This window comes from Prinia subflava, chromosome 3 (genome assembly GCF_021018805.1).
Source record: "Prinia subflava isolate CZ2003 ecotype Zambia chromosome 3, Cam_Psub_1.2, whole genome shotgun sequence".
Taxonomy (NCBI): Eukaryota; Metazoa; Chordata; class Aves; order Passeriformes; family Cisticolidae; genus Prinia; species Prinia subflava.
In genome coordinates, this window is record NC_086249.1 from 99,272,250 (window position 1) to 99,293,646 (window position 21,397).

At 36.8% G+C, this 21,397-nt stretch overlaps 1 protein-coding gene across 1 annotated transcript in view; it reads right to left on the reverse strand.

The window, feature by feature from the left end:
• The window catches only part of RPGR (retinitis pigmentosa GTPase regulator), a 43,586-nt gene that overhangs the window by 18,097 nt on the left and 4,092 nt on the right, over window positions 1–21,397 (reverse strand). The window contains exons 3-7 of the mRNA XM_063393014.1: window positions 16,158–16,250; window positions 13,592–13,654; window positions 11,883–12,041; window positions 10,272–10,421; window positions 5,094–5,252 (exon numbers count right to left, since the gene is read on the reverse strand). Coding sequence (XP_063249084.1) covers window positions 5,094–5,252; window positions 10,272–10,421; window positions 11,883–12,041; window positions 13,592–13,654; window positions 16,158–16,250 — 624 coding nt within the window. The remainder of the gene's footprint in view (window positions 1–5,093; window positions 5,253–10,271; window positions 10,422–11,882; window positions 12,042–13,591; window positions 13,655–16,157; window positions 16,251–21,397) is intronic.

Sequence of the window (21,397 nt, forward strand, 5' to 3'; positions counted from 1 at the left end):
CAGGGGTGAATTTCATCATTGTTAACACAGCAGCCCATGAGAGGGCCCTAGAAGGATGAAGAGAAATGGTTTCAGAGCTTGCACAGAAGACAATGGCTTTGCTGTTCCCAGTGACCTCCAGCACCTGAGTGCTGGAAGAGCTGCTTCTTCACTTCCTATTTCCCTTTTTGGAAGAACAGGGATATTTCCCTGTAATTGTGTTATCTTCCATCTTTGCAGGTATCTTATGCAATTTCCATGACCACTTGCACTATCAATAAAATAGTCCTAGGCAAAAAGCTATATAGCTTTCATATTGTTTTTTAAAAATGCCATTTGCTGACAGAACTGTGTGAGCTCAAAGAATGATTTTCAGAATCAAGTATCCCCTGCTATGTATCTGAGGCTACAGATGAGGTTAAAAAGTCCACGGAACTAAAAAGGAAAGAGACAGGAAGGCTTACACCATAGAAACATGGAATGGTTTGGGTTGGAAGAGGCCTTAAAGATCATCTGGTTCCAACCTCTTGCTATGGGCAGGGATATTTTTCATTATCCCAGGTTGTCCAGAGCCCCATCCAGCCTGGCCTTGAACACTGCCAGGGTTGGGGCATCCACAACTTCTCTGGGCAGCCTGTGCCAGGGCCTCACCACCCTCACAGTAAAGAATTCTTTCCTAATATCCAACCTAAACCTTCTCCTGTCAGTTTGAAGCCATTCGCCCTTGTCCTGTCACTGCAGGCTCTTGTAAATAGTCTCTCTCCATTATTTCTTATAGGCTCCCTTCAGGTACTGGAAGACTGCTATCAGATCAGCCCAGAACCTCCTCTTTTGCAGGCAGAACAATCCCAATTCTGTCAGACTTTACTCATTCCTCTAATCATCTTGGTGGCCTGTCCACATAAATTCATTTCCCTTGAACATTATTATTACTACTCCTACTACTCTAAATATTATGCCAATGAACTATTGACTCTCACAATAGCTTTATTTTTAAACAGCTTACACTGAAAAATGTTACTGTAAAAAATCAACTGTCAACACCATGTTCAGTATTCAGAGTTAGTAACTGGATTTGGGGATTTCAGCATCAATAGTATACAGATTTAAGAATGGTTTGAAAAATCTAATAATCCTATATGGTCTGAATCGTGAATTCTGCCAGGAAAAGGTAGAGCTTTTACATCCTTTTTGTCCTCTTTCAAAAGGGAGCCTTGGCTTTCTTTTCTTTTTAAAAGACCTTGAGACAGAAGATGAAAAATCCAACATTATACATACTTATGCACTAATGTTCTTATGTCAAACATTCTATTCTCAAAGGTCTGCTTCACTTTTTCCTTTGAAGAGTTATCTTTGCTTTCCTTCCTTTCAGAGAATGAAAGGAAGTAATATATCCTTTTATAGAAAAAATTATTCCCAGAGGATCTCATCTGAACAAAACTGCAAGTTATTAAGGCCATTCCAAATAATCTGTCTCTTCTTCTGCAATTTCTAGATTCACATTTATTGTTTTTCTACCTTTTAAAACACCTTATTGAAAAAAGCACACAAATTGGGATTGTTGCTCTCTTATATTTCACTTGAAAGTGATAATAGCAACATCATCAACAGCTTTCATCTGCAGCAGGAAGGATCTGCAAGCATTGGGGGTAGTTGGTGCATTTTTTTTCAGTCTCTGAGAGAAAGAATCTGGGATGAGGACAGGATCTGCTTGGACTATCTGACTGACTGCCACGAAATGAATAGCTTTGTGCTATCAAGATTTTGCACAACAGAATTTTTAAATGCAATTCTGTTCATTATCTAGAACAATTGCAAATATTAAAGGCAGAGGTAACAATAAAGCTTGCAGAGAAGATGGTTTCCAATACCATACTCAACATTCCTAAAACCAATCTTTTAAAAATTGGGGTTTTTTCTAAATTATTTCTCTCAACAATTTTGATTCTGGTTCTTTGGGAAATAATAGAGTTTCTCATTTTGGAATTTCAGAGCACAAAATCCCAAAGAATTATTTTAATATATACTTTCTACCTTTTACTCTGATACTTTTTGGAGAGATTCCAAACAGTACCTTGATGTAATAACCCATATAACAGTTGTTCTTACCCTAAAAAAATGCCAATAGAATAGATAACAGTCATAGAAAAGAAATCAAATGAAGTCCTTTGGAATAGACTAATTACACATGAGAGTCAGGAAAAAACTTCCCTTGTACTCTGTAAGATAACTGAATTATGCATTCTTCTAATTTGATAAACTCTAAGTAGAAATGATGTCAAGAAATGAGCCAAGATGTGCAACAGTTTTTCCATATGATATTTTCTCTTGTGTTTTCACTATGTTAAATGAGATAGATGAAGCAGGGGAATATTCAGTAGTCCCACACTCAGTTCTCGTTTCCTGAGACTAAAATCCTTAAAATGTGGAAAGACCCTAAAAGGATGGAAACCACACCAGTATATACTGAGTCAGTAAGGGCAAGCAGCACCCATTTTCATGGAGGATGACACATGAAATTCAGAATTTCTTCTAAATTGTATTACTCTTTTAATTTACAAAAATGAGCTAGAAAGAGGAAATTTAAATGTTTCTGCTCCTCTTTAAAGACATCAGAATTCTCAGTTTCTAGTCACACCACCTCAAGATGCAATTTAGGACCAATTTCAAGAAGTTGCTGGTGCAAAGCCAATAATGTATGACATTAAATCATAGTCACTTATCATTTTAGTATCCATATCTACCTCTTCTCTCAACTTTTTTCTCAAATTTTGCTTTGAGTCAGAAAATTTTCTCTATGTTAACACTTCTGAATAAGTATCTTTCATTTGAGACAGTATTGCCACTGTCCTCTACTGTTTCACTCAAAGTATCTTAGAAGTTCACATCAGTCACCTACTTAATAACAGCTGAATCACATTAAAAAAAATCTATCTGATTTTTCACTCTTATCACAACTGCTAATCTTTAGGAACTATATTTTTGGGAGGATATAGTTTTTCTCTTTTCGTGACTCAAATAGGTCATTGGGCACTCAACACCTTGATCACCAGCTGCCAGCTCAGCCAGCACTAAATTTCTTATTTACCTTCTACTAAGAATTTATTTCCAAAAGCAAGTAAATCTTACATACATACTTTTTACAGTATTTTCTTCACTGCATTTGTTCTATGGCACTTGTATTTCCCTATTTGTTCTAGCTCTTGTACAGATTTCACTATAGTCATGATGGCATCCAGGTCTGTATCTTTCTTCTAAATCTCTGTAACAGTCATTGGTTATAATGATTTTTTTATCACAGGAAATGCCATCAAGTCAAAATATCTATTGGTTGAATTCAGATTTATGGTTAAAAAAACCCAATAATGATAATAAAATTCTTTCTACAAAAGTCACCTTATAACTCATAAAATAATGCTATGATTCATGCATTTTTTGGTCCCAAATTTATGGTAGTTTTTTCACTAGTAATGATTATCTGATTTCACATAAAGAAATTTATTTTGTGACATAGAATGCTGCCAGAGTAAGACTGTATGTTGGTGGAAGAAGGGAGACAAAGGCATTGAAATGTAGCCAAGTGTTTACATTATTTCCTGGACTGGCTACTGCTCTTTGCTCTTCATAGTTTTCCCAAAGGAATTTTAGCCCTCCCAGAATTTTGCAGCTTGACTCACTACACATAATCCTTCCCAGCATTTCACTTCCACATTTACTCTTTCCAATGTCTTGCAGTACAACACCACACTATATTACTCACAATCTCCCTCAGTTAGATATTCAGTTTAGATTTTAGAAAGTTGCCTACATAACCTTGAAGGTACATCACAAGATTGTCAAGAGGCAACTACAGAGAACCTTCAGAATACAGATTTAAGGACTGATATCTACACATCCAACTTGGTTTTACAGCTTCTTCATTTCGGCAGAAAAAAATTTACAGGCCATGCAGTTTTACACATATTATATTCATTAGAATATAATGCTGGTATTTTTTTTGAACTATCTTCAGGCAAAGTCAAACTTGCCTTTCCTGCTTCTACACCGCTCCAGGTCAGGACAGAATTTGTGGAAAGAAATGGCTGGCACTGCTGTGCAGGTATGCCCTGGGAAAACTAAGTCACCACTGGCAGACAAGCATTTAACAGTTCAGTAACACACAGCATTTTCTAAGTACTATATATGTGGCCCTGTGAACTAATATACCAGTTGTATTTGCTGATTTTCATAACCTGTACGATATGTCAAATGTATGTCTGTACGTGTTTTATATTTATGCTTAACATTCTGCTCAAAGGCACAAGCAAATTCTGTATCACAATAGGAGATCCATTCAGATATGCAGTAGATAGTGAAGCCACTTGAAAAGTGACTTCCTACATACTTTCCTAAATATTCGAGAGCATTTAAATTTACTACAGAATGGAAGCTTTCACTTCCTCTCACTGCAATAATAATTTCAAGCTCCTTAGAAGAAAGAAACATCAATTACCTGCATTGTATCAGGTGGTGCTGGCTTATTGCAATTCCAGTAAGAAGGGCACTCAGCCTATGTAAAGTTCTCTGAAAATGCTATTTATTGGAGCTAGGACTATAAAGAAAAAGAAGACAGGATCCATAACCTTCTGTCCCTTCAGAGGCTGGGAATCCCAAGTTGTGTGGAATTGAAAAGGACCCCAGCATGCTGTGCAGATCCTATCCATGGAAGGTTACCTCAGTTTGAGCTCTTACAGGATTTTCTTACATCCAAATCAACTCTATACATAATTTATACTGATAAATTCAGCATTTTACACTGAATGAAAAGGACATTCACATGGGAACTTGCTGCTGAAGTTTCAGATAAAAGCAAGGACAGGCAAGTGGTGTCAACCAGGAGCTGCCTGGAAGCCCCTTTGCTAAAATCACCTGGCAAAGGTCATCCTGTAGCCAAGGGACATGGGCAGTGCAGAACAGGCCTGCCTTAGCTGAGTGATACATGGATTTCTACCTTCTTGGTGTACAGTGGTCCTCCAATTAGGATCAGCATCCAGCATTTCAGTGGGATTTAAATTCTTTAGACTTAATGGAGTTTAAATTACAGGGCTGTAAGAAAAGCCAGTTAAATTGCATACCTGTCAGCACCACGGTGTGTTCTCCACCACAGGCAACCTTATTAACCTTTCCAATAATTCCCAGTACAGGCTGTGGGACTCTATTGTTCTTCAGCTGTTCAGGGAATAATCCCAGTTTCCCATTCACAGGTTCTCCAAAGGTATAGAGCTCACCATCTCCTGTGAAAATACAGAACACAGCACGGTTTCCAGCACACACTCAGGGGCAAGGATGGGTTGTCAAGACTGCTGCAGACACAAGTTATAAAGACGGAAAAGTGTATGAACATTACAGGATAGCTGAATATATTTGTAAAAAGCACTACTTTGGTGGGACCAAAGGGGGACTATATTTTAGTCCCCTCCAAATTCAGAATCACAATATTTAGCCTGCAAGGAATGTAGCCACTGGAAAAACAAAACCATATACATCCTGCTTCTGAGAGGTGGTAATTCCCTCTGTAATAATTTTTAAGTTAAATGAATTTTCTTGTAAGAATCTGAACTGAAACAGAAAATAATTTTGCATAGAATTTTGATGGAAAATCAACCTGCTCAAGCAGGGTCATCCCAGAGCACACGGCACAGGATTGTGCCCAGACATTGCTGGAACATCTCCAGTGAGGGAGGCCCCACAGCCTCTCTGAACAATCAATTCCAGCGCTCGGTCTCTGCACAGAAAAGAAATTCTCCCTCACGTTCAGGTGGAACTTCCTGGGCATCAGCTCCTGCCCGTTCCTCCTGTCCCATTGCTGGGACCAGGGGGCAGAGCCTGGTCCATGCCCTGAGCCCTCCCTGCAGACACTGACACACAGGGATGAGATCCCCCCTCAGCCTCATCTTCTCAAGGCTTTCTTACATTCTTCCACATCTCTTTTCTACGAGTTTTTTTTGCAATCATTTCAATCTGTGTGTGCTTCTTAAGAACCAGCTAATTACCTCAGCTGCAAAAAAAGTGTATTTCATTTAATTTCAAACCTATGGACCGTGTTTAGGCTTCTCTGTTCAGTTTGATTTCCTGTTTTAATTCTGATTTCGTTCTTATATATAAGTGCAGAAATACTCTGAACAGGCTGATACTTTGCTGTTATTTGCATAAGCATCAATTTTCTGTTTTAAAACAGTAGCCCAATTAAAAAGATAAAAATCAACTGCAAGCAATGTGAGTTTTTCTGTAACCAAAACATTCTGCTGACAAAAAGAGATTTTATTAAGCATTCTAAGTGGAAAGAAAGAAAGGAAAAAAAAAAAAACAACAAAAAGAATCTTGTATTTTTTGGTAGGTGAGTATTTTTTCAATACTCTTAGATCAGCCATATATTTCTAAAAACAACTTTAAAAAGCCCAAAAGCACTTGGGAGATAACTACTTAGGCAGTTCTCTTTGAAGAGACCAGCAGTTCTTTTTAAACACTACTGCACTGAAAAAATTAATCCAATCACTATCTAATTAAGAGGATTAGAGATTCAAATGGCCAAGCCTCCCAAACTAATCAAGTTTATTACATTTTTTCTACTTAATAATCCAGCTAACAAAGATAAAACCATTTACCAAAGCAATTTTTGAATACATTACACATCCCTTTTAGGCAAATAGTGGTCTAAAACCGATGAAAAATAGCAATCAAGCTATAAATAGAACCCAGTCAAACCCAGATAAATTTTGAGTGCAGTATGTGTGCAGTACATCTGCATGCTGAGGACATGATGTGCTGTGTGCAGTACACCTGAATTTTAAGGACACTCTGTTCACAACAAAACCTGGTTATTTAATTTTCTTCTCTCATATGAGTCACACTGTCACATGTTGAACTTTCCCTAATGTGGCACATTTTCTGTATCACTGAACTTAACAAGAAAATAGACAAGTGAATGGAAAATGTCAAAGGAAAATGTGTATTTGAGAGTAGGTAAGAGACCTGGCTGGTGGCAAATGATGGAAAAAAAATGAGTGGACAAAAGAATTGGATAACTCTGAGCTTTCTTGAATAAATGAAGAAGAAAAGGAACATTTATTAAGACTGAATTGTTTAAAACTGTCTCAAACACTGAAATTCAGAGCATGGAAGGGTTTGTGGGATGAATGATTCTTAAGCCAGTCCTTAAAAATAATGACAAAATACATTAAAAAAGAATTCAAGGAACTTGTAAAGCTTTCTCTATAAAAAGACATCTCATCAAGAATGCATCTTGACCTTGATTATAGTTACAACTCAGGCAGGGGAAACAATAGAAGGAGTCTAATATATTCAATTCCTTTCTGTCTCCACAAATCTAATTCTGCTGTAGGACCCAGAGCAGTGGTGAGACACATCAGCTTTTCCTGCTCTCCATCTCCTGCAGTGCACAAATGAGCTGTACATGCTCCCCCCCAGCTCAATGCTTCCTGAAAAATTGTCTCCTCCTGAGTGGGTGCTCAAAGGAAAGTCAAGTAAAGATCTGTATAAGTGCTCAAAATTGTTGCTACACTCTCCCAGCAGTTTATTTCTCTATTGATTTGCTTCAGACATAACCCTAATAGTGGGATGCAACATCCAAAGCCTGCAAAAAGGGAGGAAAGGAAACAGGCTGCGAAAAAAATCCTAAAGAGAGCTGGAAGCTACAGACTAAGAACTTCTCTTTAGTGGACCTATTTGATGAATGCAAAGGAGAGGGAAAGGGAGCAAACAATCATCTTCCAAATATGCACTGAGTAATCAGACTAGTTCCTAATTCATATATGGAATTGAGTTAGCCATTGCTTGTGCATGTGCCTAGTCTAAATTTCAGAAGTAGGGTTTTTATTTAAAATACTCAAGATTTATTATGTTCTTTTATTCTACAACCACTTTGGCATCAGTGGACTCCAAGTGTACATGGTAGAAAACAGGTAACACATGTTCAGCAGTTAAATTATTGTCTGCAAAGAAGGCCTTCTAGAAAGAAGAAGGAAGAAGGGCGACATCATCTTTTTGGAATTATAAGAGGCATTGCTCTTGACTTTATAGCAGTTAAACACCTTAAAGATAAAAAATCTTCTAAAACCCAGCAATGTCAAAGAAATAAGAACTTCAGTTTAAAAAGAAAAAAAAATGCTGGAATTCATACTTCACCATTTTTTTATTCAATACTCTCTTATTAATGAACATCCTGCCCTGGAGAGGGCACTCTCTGTCCATACTATGCTTTCTAGCTGTCTCATGAGCCACCTTTTGGTTTTAACCCAGTTATGCCTGTGCTCCCAACAGGTTTTCAGCCAGTGCACACCTTATGTCAAACATAAACATATTAACAAAGGGAGCCATGCTCCTCAGTTCAGTCTGACAGCAAACTTCACCAAGTCTTAAATCCTGTAAGTATGTTACACTAATAAAGATACTATATTGTTTGATGTTTAAGAAAATGAAAATGTGGTAATTCCATAATATTCTAATAACTGTCAAGTGACTATCCTGTGACTATGGTATATAACATACGCATAATATTCTATGCATAATTATATATATATATAATATAGGAAAAAATAAATATTATATATATATTATATATAAAATAAGAAATAAGAAATATAATAATACAATAAATGCATTAAGTTAATTTTTAAACCCTGTGCAGTGCAACAGAAAGGCAGTGCAACAGAAAATCAATTCAGCAAAAGTACTTGGATGTCCAATACTAAATTTTTATGGTAGCTGTTGTATCAGTCAAATAAAACAGTTGGCATGGGGCCAAAGGAAAGTAATAAAAAAAAATATGTTTTCATCACAAAGAAGGCCATGTGTGTCAGTTGCTTCAGTGACATAGACTGAACCCAATTCATGCAGGACCTGCAGATATTAAGGTTGAAAATTAAGATTTTCCATCTTATACTCAGGCCTGTTTAAGTACTAACAGGCTCAACAACTCTTCATTTTCACAGGTGATAACCAGTTCATTCTTCCTATTAATATTTTAAGAAGCTCCATTTTTCTTAACCAGGTACAAGCCCAAGCCTCTTTTTCTTATCTCCTTCCATTAAAAGTTTCCACTTCCTTAGGGCACTTGGCACACACTGTTCTCTCTTTACTCTTAGATGTTTGTCCTCAACCCTTTTACTAATGAGAACTTTTGTGACATCCTGCTGCACTCCTGGACCTTCAGCTCTTGGCTTGAAGGCAGAGGTACACACATTACTACTACATCCTTGAAGCAAGTGTCTTTTTTCCCCCCATTGATTCTGAGTTCAGGAACCTGTATTTTTCCTAACAGGTGCTGAGGTCCTCATCAGTCCCAGATACTTAATTCATTTACTGTAATAAAGCATTTGTAATAAAAGTTGCACAGTACCAGCATAACACCTAAGTAATATTTGTCCACCGTAGCAAGCTCTCATTTTGTTAACAGCATGTTCTCAGAGCACAATATAGATATTGTATGTGGAAAAGTAACATTTATCAAGTAATCTGAGAAACGTACCTGATGGGATAGCTCCTGGGTACCCATTAAAAGCTTTACAATCAAAACTATCGATCCTTTGAAATCTTTAATTACTCTAAGGGGACCCAACAGTGAAGTTTAATAATGTAAATCTATATATGGCTGAGAGGAATTCATAGCTGCTCATACATAATGCCATCAATACTGGCTGATAATTCATCCATACTGGCATTACTAAAAGATGAGTGGAATCTTCCCTTTAGAAACCAATGGAGAATTGGGAAGAGAGAGGTGGAAAGCAATAGGGAGGTGGTTTGGTTTGGAGACCAGACAGCAGCTCACTGCAGCATTGCTTCTCCTCATATCATATTGCCACTTTAACTGACTTCAAAACTTAAATTTTAAGACTGAACAACAAACTTGGACAACAATCCTTTACTTCTAACAAGATTAATTTTTTTTCTCGTAACATAGCAACTCGGTTCAATATTGATGTTTCCAGAGAAGATGAACTTTATTATTTGGTCATCAAAAAAAAAATAACCTCAAAAAAAGTTGGATTTTTGAAAACCATCATTTTAATCCACAACATATGCAGTAACTTTTTATGAAAACAAACTGTAATGAGATACTTCATCCTTTCTAATACTGCAAGTTTAGTGCAAGTTTTTCGTCTTTGTTTGATACAAAACTACATGGGAGGCTTTCTTTCACATGTTTTTAACGATTATAGGGTATCAACTTTCAAACAACTGTTTGAAAACTACTGTCTTGTCTCCACTAACCTCTATTCCCACTCTCTTACCTGTAATCAGAGCAGAATGATAATATCCACAGGATATGAAGGAAACAGGTTTTCCAATATCCACCTTACAGGGGACACTGACAGAGGCTTCATTGGCCAGGCCAATCTGACCTTCTGAGTTATCACCCCACACAAAGAGCTGCCCATCCTCTAAAATGAAGACACAGGTACTTAATAGATTTAAAACAAAAACTAATAAAAAGTTAATCTATTTACTGAGGAGTATTTCAGAAGCTCTCTAGGTGATACTACTGAATGTCATGATCTCAAGGCTATAAAATGATAATTTAGCACAACGTAAAAAAGGAGTTGGAAATAAGAGGGTTTTCCTTAAGCTTTTCAAAAGTGACCCAGAACACTTACACATCAACTGATATTAGGCCATAAATACCAATAGAAAAAGTACTATGTAAAAAACATTCTTTCAGAAAGAGGAAGACTGAGAGAGACAATTCACTTGCCAGAGGTCAGTATGAAAATGTTACAGTGAATTTAAGGCTTCTTCACATTTTGAGGTGCAAGTCACTCCTTTCTCATTCTTCCAAACTTATTCTCTGTTCTGACTTTGGTAGGCATCCCGCTTATTCATGCCTTATCTTTCAGTTCTCCTCCAGCTGGTTATATTGACCAGCTTCATTTTGCTTTCCTTAAACTACAACAGTAGATGTTCCAGGTTTATTAAGCCCACCTTCTACTGAAACAAGGACCAGTGGCAACAGTAAAAAAAAAACACAAAAAAAACAACCCAAAAAAGGCAGTGAACAACACAGAAAGTCTCTAGATTCTTCTAGAAGAGATAAGGTCTTCTCTATGTGTATTTCTTATTGGTGGGAAATAAGTGGTGAATAAAAAGATACCACCTACAGTGTTACTGAGGTGGTGTTAGGAGCCAAAATATTTCAAAATTGCCCTAAAAATCTAAAAATCTCAGGAGAATGTCAGCAATTGGCATAAAAAAAAACGCAAATCAAAGAAGCAGGCTAGCATCTCTCTCAAGTTCCAAAATTATAGCCTCAATAACTTACCCTAAACAGGTATGGAAAAAAACTGCTTTACAGCAAGACTTGAAAAATTGAATTATAGGATAATAAAGGATCACCCATCCAGTGACTGGGAGTATTGTAACTGTGGATTTCAGCACGTTGTGACATATAATTGGTATAATTCTGCCACTGAGAAACAGGGGAGAGGCTCAGCCCCTCCCACAATGAGTAAGGAATGACACAGCTGAGCAGCCTGTGCCAATGGACCACAACAGTTGCAGTAACAAGTGGAATTAGAGATGCTCAGTTTTCATAGGATTCATATTTTGTAGCTGCTTTCCCTGGAAAGAAACTGAAGATTTTTTTCCATTTTGAGGGTATTCATACAGTTCCTCCTCTGTAAGTATTTTATTAAACTTTCACAAAAACTCTAAGAAGTCAGTGAGACACACCCCTTACCAGATTGTTAAAATAGGCAATTGGCTGCCAAAATTATTGTGGCTACCAAGGAAAGAAGACAGGGAGGACAGAAAATGCACCCACATATGCAGACAGAATGCTGGATTCAATGTCTTCCTGGAACCAGGCTGGACACACATAAATAGATTTTATTTGCAGGTGTTCTCACCAGTTACTGCTGCTGAAGTGTATGATCCAGCTGACAGTTGCTTGATCTTGTGTTGGTTGGTAAAAAAACTAATTAAATGAAATGTGGTTCTTTCCTCTGTGTCACCTAATCCCAACTGGCCTTCACTGTTGCCTCCAGCAGCATAGACATTTCCTTTTTCTGCATACAGAAAAGCACAGGTAATACACAGAAAGAAGAAACCAGAGCAAGTAATTTGATTTTCAATGGAAAAAAAATCACAAAAACATTAGGGTCTGTTTCCCTGAAACACCCTCCAGCTGAAATTAGCAGTTTCTGTTGCAGCTAGCAAGGTTTCCCTGCACATACTTGGAGCAGAACTTCCTTTAGACTGCATTTCCCACTCTTCTGGAGACAGATGTAAAAATAAATGTGACTGGAAGTTCTGCAAGAGCTCTTAGAAAATGACTGCCAGTAGCCCTGGCAGCCAGAAGCAGCTCCTTCCACAAATAATGTATATTTCAAGATAAAGCCAGAGGAAAAGGGTGCATGATGTCACACACAAGAAAAACTGAAGGTGTATTAGTACATAAATTAAAGAAATTAATAACTTGATAGTTTTGAGTACTGTGAATGAAATATATTTCTACTTAGTTTTTTATTAGAAATATTTTACTTATTTTAATATTTAAATAACTTTCTATTTAATTAACCAGGGATTTTTTTAGAATCTTGAACTTAACACTGATGACAGATATTCTCAACTTTAGAGAACTTAAGATTTATATTTTTAATTTTAGTGTGCTTCACATCTAAAGTGCTCATCTATGAAGAAACAGATACAGCCTACTATTAACACAAACCCAGACAGAAAAGTGATAAATAAATTGACATATAATTTATAAATGGCCACAAATTATCAAATTATCTAGCCAGTGTGTACACCAAAGATGACTAATATTTCACCCTGTGCAGTCTTGCATATTTGATTGTTATTAGTATGTTCTATTTTATTCTAACAATCTTATTTACAGTGTTCAGGGTTTCCACATATAAAAATCTCCTAATAATTAAACAATCCTCTTTACAACATTACTGATAGCTGAAGGATTGCAGCCACAAACATGGCTATTCCATTACATAAACTATAGAAGCATGACAAGAATCTTCATAAATTCTTTGTATACTGTGTCTCTACTAATTTATTTTTAAGCTGAAATTTACAATTTGTTTATTTAAAGCTTAATAAAGCAACTTGTCATTGAAATAGCAGATTATGTTGTATAACCAAAAATGCAACGAAATTTGAAGATTTAAAAACATTCAGTTATACAGAATATATTTTATTCAAAAATAAAATAATTACACACTAATAAAGATCATTTATCAAAGGTAAATTTGAGTACAGATGCATATAAAAATAGCAATATATATTTAAAAGGCTTAAAGGAAATGTTCAAAATTGTTAACTGTACCTCAAATGCCAGGAAGAATTTTTTCCATCTATTACTAGGAAACTACTATCTAATATTAGTTTATAAATGCATTGGCCCAGAATAAATCAAATAATTCTAAAAAAATTCCAAATTCTAAGAATTAGAACATTCTCAGGATGTCAAACTCCTAAGTTTTAGCAGCCCTATTATCATTTATTTTTCCTTCCTCAACACTTCTGGGATTCCTAATGTAATTTTGCATGAAAGCAAAGGAAAAAATGTATCTTGAATATGTATGAAATAGAGGTTACATACCTGTGTAAACTAAAGTGTGGTTTCTTCCACAAACAGCAAGTTTTGGTTTTTCTGGTTTTAAAGCTATGGATTAAAACCAAAGAGAAGGGAAAGTTACAAACAAGCTGATAGCTGGTTCAAGACCAAAATGTTCTATGCTCTAGAGGGAGCTCTGATTTCTTCTTTTCACTTTTTTACCAACAGAATTATTACAAAATTCGTTGCCCATCTGAATTGTTGCACACGACTTATCAAATTAGTATTCTCCCAAGAAAGGAAAATAGGTCAGACCTTAAATACTTAAAACATTCACGTTAACTTGATGATGGTTACTTCATCCCAATGCCACAGTCCCTGGAATTTACCATTTACAGGATATGCCCCAGAGAATATATTAAGTTGCAGGGTAAAATTAATAATTTAAGCCGTCTTCAGTTTTCAATAGCAGTACTATTCCCTCTTAAGACTTTTCCCACTATTGTAAATTTTTGAAACCCATACTATTCCTTTGTCTTACCATCCCTACCACCCTTCATACTGTGCTCCCATCCCTTTGCTGCTGTGTTCTGATCATTTCCTGCTCACTGACCTCGATTGCCAAGGGCAGCCCTACCTGCACTAGTGCCTGCATTTTTTGTGTGTGTCACCCTGTCTCAATTTGAGCTGAGTTACCAGCAATGACAGTGCCATGGCATGCACTTCTCTGCAGTCTGGTCACTTCGAAAGACTGGGAATGTATGTGAGGAGAGTCAGGAGTTATTTTGGTGGGAAAGAGAGAATCCATTTCAGAAAAAGAGAGGAAAAATATCTCCCTGATTTTTCCATCTTTGCTCCAGCTACTGTTTATTGTCAACAAATTATTTTCTCTCAGTCTATGTACACTATACAATGCTCTAAACCAGGATTATTTTTACATAATAAATCTTTAATTGCTTTTCCACTGCACTAGTCCATAACAAAGCCAACAACAATCATCCTTTTCACAAGCCCTTTACAGCCCTTCCAGATCAACTTTCATCAGTTCTTTAACATCCAGATTAACATCCACCCTTCTACCAAGTCACCAAACAAATCTATCAACCTAAGCATGAACTGCCCCGGTCTGTCACACAGACACAAACTTAATTTATCCAAATTCAGGTTCCTGCCTCTTCTATCCAACACCCACCAGTACCATCAGGCTGGAACCATAACATTTCCAATGGTGGCTTCTTCCTACAATCTTTATATCCCAACACTCTTCAACTTCAGAGATGATATTAATCAGCTCTTCAGAAGCCTGTCCTCCCTGAACTTCCTCCCACTTCAGCATAGCTTGTATGTTGTGAGACATGCTATATTTACAATGTTGCTGGTGACTTTTCATAACCAATTTCATTAATCTCTCGGCAAGTCCCAGAAAATTTTTTCTCAGAAAACATGCAGACACAAGCATTTGGCTCCAAGCACAAACTGAAAAGTGTCCTTGCAACCCCATTCCCAAAGCCAAGTGATGACCAAAGGCTAGTGAGAAAAGTTCTAGGAATTCCTGCTGCTCCTACTGCCAAGAGAAAAAAGACACCCCCCTTGTGACTTTTTTCAGTGGATGCCAGGTCTGGTTTGAATTGTTGTCATCTTCTCTTCATCTTTTATTCTCCATTGCAATTCAACAGCAAACCCAAAACTTGAAGCCAAATCTATTTAAGCCAAGGTAAGAATCAATCTCTCACATGGCTGACAGAAGTGTAGCTGGGAGTAGCTGCATTCTCAGTCTGAAGAGAGATGGAGGCAAATAAAGGACAGTAGAATAAACTAAATCAGGAAGAACAGAGTTTGAACAAGCAGGATAATTTGTTTTTAACAATAAGATAACAGATCGATCTGCTGGCAGAAGGAATGAAGATAAACATTTAATAGTGAAAAGAAATGTGTTAATGGGATAGATGTGACTTGACATAAGTAAAGGGATAGGGAAAAGTATTGACTTAGCTTTATTTGACAAGATAAAAGCAGCTAGGAAAGATCAAGAAGATCACAGTGCAATGAAAACATATTTTCCAACATGTAAGAATTTATTTTACTGCCTCATAAAAATGTATTAACATTCATGCCCCCTTGGGCATTTCTTATACTTGTTAAAAATGTAGCCGTACTTGTGAAAAGTTTCTGATAGATTTTTTTCATTTACAAAGTTGCTAAGAAAGTAGTGACACAGAGGTTACATAATGCTATTTGAAATCTGGTTTCTAACACATAGACAATGCAGAGATCAAGCATCTGATTATTGTCTGCAGCAAAAAATGAAGATGTGGTTCGTCAGAATAGGCAAATACTATATAAAGTCAGAGCCCCTCAAAACTGACAGGATTCTACGTATCTGAAGGAATCCTTAGATGCAACAGGACCCAGAATCTGAAGTAATGGAAAATCAGTAAAGAATCCCTCTGAGCTGCCTTCATGATATTGTGCAGTAATGTGCACACATAATGAATAAAGAACCAGTTATTTTGGAATTGGATCCTATGAAGTACCTTTTCCTAAGGCCCTCCTTTCAAAAAGACAAAATAAAAAAGAAAAATCAAGAAAAATCAAGAAAAATCACACAAACCTTTAACACACGTTGGTTTGCTGACAGTGTTCTTCGATCCTAGTCCTAACTGGCCCCAGTCATTGCTGCCAAACATGTACAGTTTACCTTTCCCTGAAAAGCAATCACAGACAGAATCCATACAAGTGTTTGAGTATCTCATTCAAGACAAGATGGTTATTCACTCACCATGAACTTATTACTTCCTTTTGAATGTAAGGTTTAAGTTTAGGCAATTCAATACATAAGTGTAAACAACAATTAACATCCTTGTGATTTTACAGTTTAAAAATAGTAATTGTAGTGTTTAAGTGAAAAATCCCAAGCTACAACAAGAAACTTCCTCATCTTTAATTACAGCACAGGTGAAGTGCTCTTCAGAAAACAAGATGTTGTACTCTTGGGCAGCCCTGCAGCTCAGAAACCACAGTATCTGTAAGCCCCCTTATAAAACAACACCACATCTAACTGAGCACCCACATCTTTTACCCCAAAGACACAAATGAATAATGCAGCTATTTGATAAATACAAGTACAATTCTGTAATATTTGCCTTATTTGATTGTTTAGGGTGGAATATTTCTTTTACTGCTAAATGTCTTCTCTTAAAATGATTCACCAATATGCTTTTCTATCAAACATATCTGATCAATTTTCACAAACTATATTAATTTGTTATTCTGCATATAAAGACAGAATGCATAAATCCACCAGTCAGAGAGTTTTGAAAATCTAAATGCAAACATTAGGTTGCAAATGTTCAACAGGGACAATGCTAGAATCACCTTTCAGAAATTGCTATGATGTGTCTGTCATTGGACTTGCATGTTTGACTATTGCAAACAATGAACTGTAATAATTCTGAACAATCAGTGCTTTTTCTGAGGATGGTATATGAAAAGATGAGAATTTTGTCATCTGGGATAAAAATTAGCCAAAACTGACTGCTGACAATACCTTAAAATGAACTCATTTAATTCCGTTTTTTTAAACTATTACATATTATAAAGCTGTAAAGTTCCCACTGGAAAATAAAACCCTTGTTCCAACAACAAAAGAAATCTTTGCAAAATAATAGAATCTGATTTATCAAAAAAACCCACAACAAAACAACATTCTCTCTCCAAACCCCCACCCTTTTACAACAATTAAAAGGACTTTGTTTACTTCTGAAGGTCTGCAGAGCTTTGTGCATTAGAGTCCATCATAATGCTGTCACCCTAAACAGAAATTTGGTCATAGAGCTTGTCACCCTCATCATCTACAATTACCACAGCCACAGTCCATAATAGCAATTCCATATAATGATGTCAAAATAATATAGCTGTTCCCAGTGAAGGTTCTGATTGTGAAATACTTGCAATGTTTCAAATATGACAAAAAAATCCTATTCTAATAAAAATATCCATTCATTTTCTTAATTATAACCACATACTTAAAAATAAGAAACCCCACACCAGTGCTTAACTATAACTGGTATCTAAAATCCTGATCAAATTGTTAGATTTTACAATTCTTGGCACGTGGGACTATGTGTCAATATTATGTCTTTCCAAGAAAGCTGGAAGGGAAGAAAGAAGTCAGGTTCATGCTCACTCTGTTCTACTAACAGCATTTATATCTCCATCCTAATTTTGATAATGCAATCATGTCAAACACATGCAGAGCTGGCCCTGACAGCAAACACACCTGAACAGAAAAGATTTTTATCAGCAAATGACATCTATCCTATATTGGTATGGATTCCTTGTATCCTTGCTTTACACTTTCCAACTGCTTTCCTAAGACAGCAGTACTTCTGTGGGAGTATGATGCCAAGCTGCCCTAATTCAATTTAAGCACATTCTCTTTTATCCATGCAAAATTCAAACAAGGTCATGCTTTTCATCCTATAATCTGCTGGGTTTTATATCAGTCTTTAAATTCTCAGGCATTGCTTTGTAAGTCAAGGAGCTTAATAGATGAGAGGAATTTTTTCACATTCTTTTACAACTGAGTGACAGCCTTTTAGAGTTTCAGGTTTCCTAGGAGTATAACAGAAAATAAAAAAATCTGAGAAGCAGTTAATTTAGAGAGAGAATGAGAATTAATAGGCACTACAGAGGAACCTAAACAAATGCCTGTAATGAAGCAATGTTTCTTGGTCAATACAGCAAATCAAGTTTCAGAAGAGACAAGATTCAGTCCAGCTGGCCAAGAAATCCAATATAATTTTGCATGCAAAAAGCACAATTTTCATAACTGCATACGGAGACATCGCACACATGCACTGAATCCAACAGCTGACAAATAGGCAAGGATCAAATTTCAATATTTCATAAACTCAGATTGGGCTCTTGGGTTTTTGCTTCCACTTTGGTGCTGTCATCTGCCAGGGGGAATGGGTGGCACAAGACAGGTCCAGAAGAGTAAGACTATGACTGTGGGGAGGAGGGAAACAACAAGATATAATGGCAATGTCTACTCAGACTTTTGGTGATGAAAACACTTCCAACAGCAGTCTCCACCTTTATGCTGATGCAAAACTGGAGTATTTCTCCCAAATATGTGTTCATTGGCAGGTAAACCAGCAGATGTTTCACCAACAGAAAGTCAGGGCTGCCAGGGAAGCCACGAGACACTTCCATGTGTAGCGACAGAAGTTTTGTGGAACACTTCAGTAAGAGATTGTCTCCCACCTCATTTTTCACAAATAGTTGCTATCACAACTATGATTCCTGGCAACCCCATCAGTCATGTGCACTTCTGGTTCATGAAGTGCTTTTAAAGGCATTCCTTGGGAAATACCAGCTGAAATCTCATCTGCTTTGTCACAGCAGGCAGCCAAGTACTCTAATCACCTATGTTTAAAAGTATGTTTTACATATTCCCCCCTTTGTAAATTATATGAGTGTGGGAGAGATATAAGATGGGGAGGAGCTGAACAGACCTTGAATATTTACTACAAGATCATTCTAAGAAACTGCATCTGAATAAAACATAAAAGGTAGTATTTTGTAGAGTAGCAAATGCCAAGGCACTACAATCACTATTTATTTTTTTTTTTATTTGAGCTATCTAGTGAATAAATTATGTTAACAGTTGATTTAAAACTCATATAGAAGTCAAACAGATCCCAGAGAAACAGGAGTGGCATGAGTTTTGTTAGACAAGTTGTGATATTCTCAGAAACTTTATTGAGCAACAAGAACAGTCATTTGGACATCACCAAGGATGATGGACTTAGGACATTTGGCATCACCCAAGCAAAACCAGCACAGTATGTTGCTTGTTCATATACATCAACACAAATGTGTACTAATGTTCCTCATCCTCCCCTTGCAGTTCATGCAAAAGATACTGTGCCATATTCTGATGACCTGCTGGTAAGCAGAAGGAATAGTGGTGACAAATGTTGGTGACAAAACACCTAGAGTGATCCAAGGTCTCTTTGTTGAATGCTTAATGCCTTAAAAAACTGAAATTATGAGTATTCTATCTTCTTATGGTTCCTCTTTCCATGCTGACTTCTACTACAATTGATATTTCTTTCTTTCCTTCTGCCTTCTTGTTTTGGGGGCTTCAATTCTCTCCAGAGCACTGAGCTCAGAAAAGGTGTCTTCATCCATCAGCATTTCCCCCTTGTGAACAGGATCAGTCTCTTTGATTAAATGTGGCTAAGCTGCCTAGGATACTCTAATCAAGGCAAATAAACAACAAGACAGCTGTTAACTTTAAGAGTTTTGTAGGAAAGAAAATGTAATACACAGGCATTGGAAGGAGATTCTTAAAAGGCATATTCATACTTCTTCACACCAGCTCCCATGAGGATGAATTAATTGCTCTCCAAAGCCTGCAGTTACAGCAGATGCAGGAAGTGGGCTATCACTATTCTTGGGCCATAAAAATACAGAAATGAGACAAGAACCATTATGAAACATCTTACAAGTAATGCTGGAATATATATTGCTCATAACTGCATTAAAAGACCTAAAGAAGACCACTGCTTAAAAAAATTCCTGCTTGGACATTTTAATCAAGGTTATGCCAATGGTAGACAGCAAAAGAATAAAGAAACACAAATTTCAATCTCAATCTTCCTTCCTGGAGAAGAAAACATTTCTTCAGCTAGCTCAGCAAGCCAACTCGAAGTTAGCAAGTAACTACCACTGGTCCCTTCAATTCCAACATGCAGCCACAGCAAGTAAATAAAATTTTGGACTCTTAATTCCTGACCTAGAAAGGGAAAGGATGGAGTGTTTTATATTTACTTTGCACTTGTCTTTATAAAAATCATATGGGAATATGGATGCTGGATTAGATGAAAGAAGTATTTGAAAGGTTCTGAATATTCTGTTTGAATGCTAAATTTCAGTTCTTGTACATTTTCTTCCTTAGTATTCCGTCAGGATTTAGTGCTAGATGTAGTTGTCTCTCCTGCCCAAATCCAGCATTAGGGATTTGAATCAGTTTGGGTGATCGTTTTATTTATGTTTGTTGAGCCATGGTAAGTGTAAAATTGATATATTTCTAAATTTTAATCTACCTCATATTCCCACTGTCCCTCTTTCTAGGTGTGGAAAAAAAAAGGAGGTGGGAAATTTTGTGACCCATAAATAAAGACTGAAAATGAAATGAAGCATGCATTAACACACACCTGCTTGAGATACTTCTCCTTCCACGGTGATGTTTGTCTTTTATCTCTTCCAGGTCAGGTTGAGCTGAAGAAACTCCTGGTTTCCCACAAGGTCAGTACCCTTCTTAGTAAACTCATTAGCAGCATGCACTTCTGGAGCATTTATTCCAGGTGTTATTGCAGCTCAGGGTCATTCCCAAGGACTTAATTCCACTGTATCCTCCAATTCCATCTAACTGCAGAAATGTGAGGTGCACATGGGCATGCACTAGTGTGAAGAATGAATGAGGGAGAAGAGCTTTTTCTTTCCCTTCTTCACTTTTTTTGTACAGTCTTGCAGTTTCTCTACCTTTGCTTGTTGTTGATCCACACTTTACCCTCACTTTTGCCTGTACTTTACAATGATCCAGAAAACTTTTTGCTATCAAAGAAATCTTTTTCTCATGCTTCTACAATTCCTTGACTGCAAAAGCTTTGAGGAAATAAAGATCTGATCATCTAGAAGTCTCCCTGGAGATGTACCTGCCCACTATGACAGCTAAAGCAAGCTACAGAAACACTTGTGAAACAAGCTAAAATAATGGAGAGAAGGGGAAATTGCACAGAAATGGTGCTGCATGAAGATCTCTGCAGGATGACTTCTTCA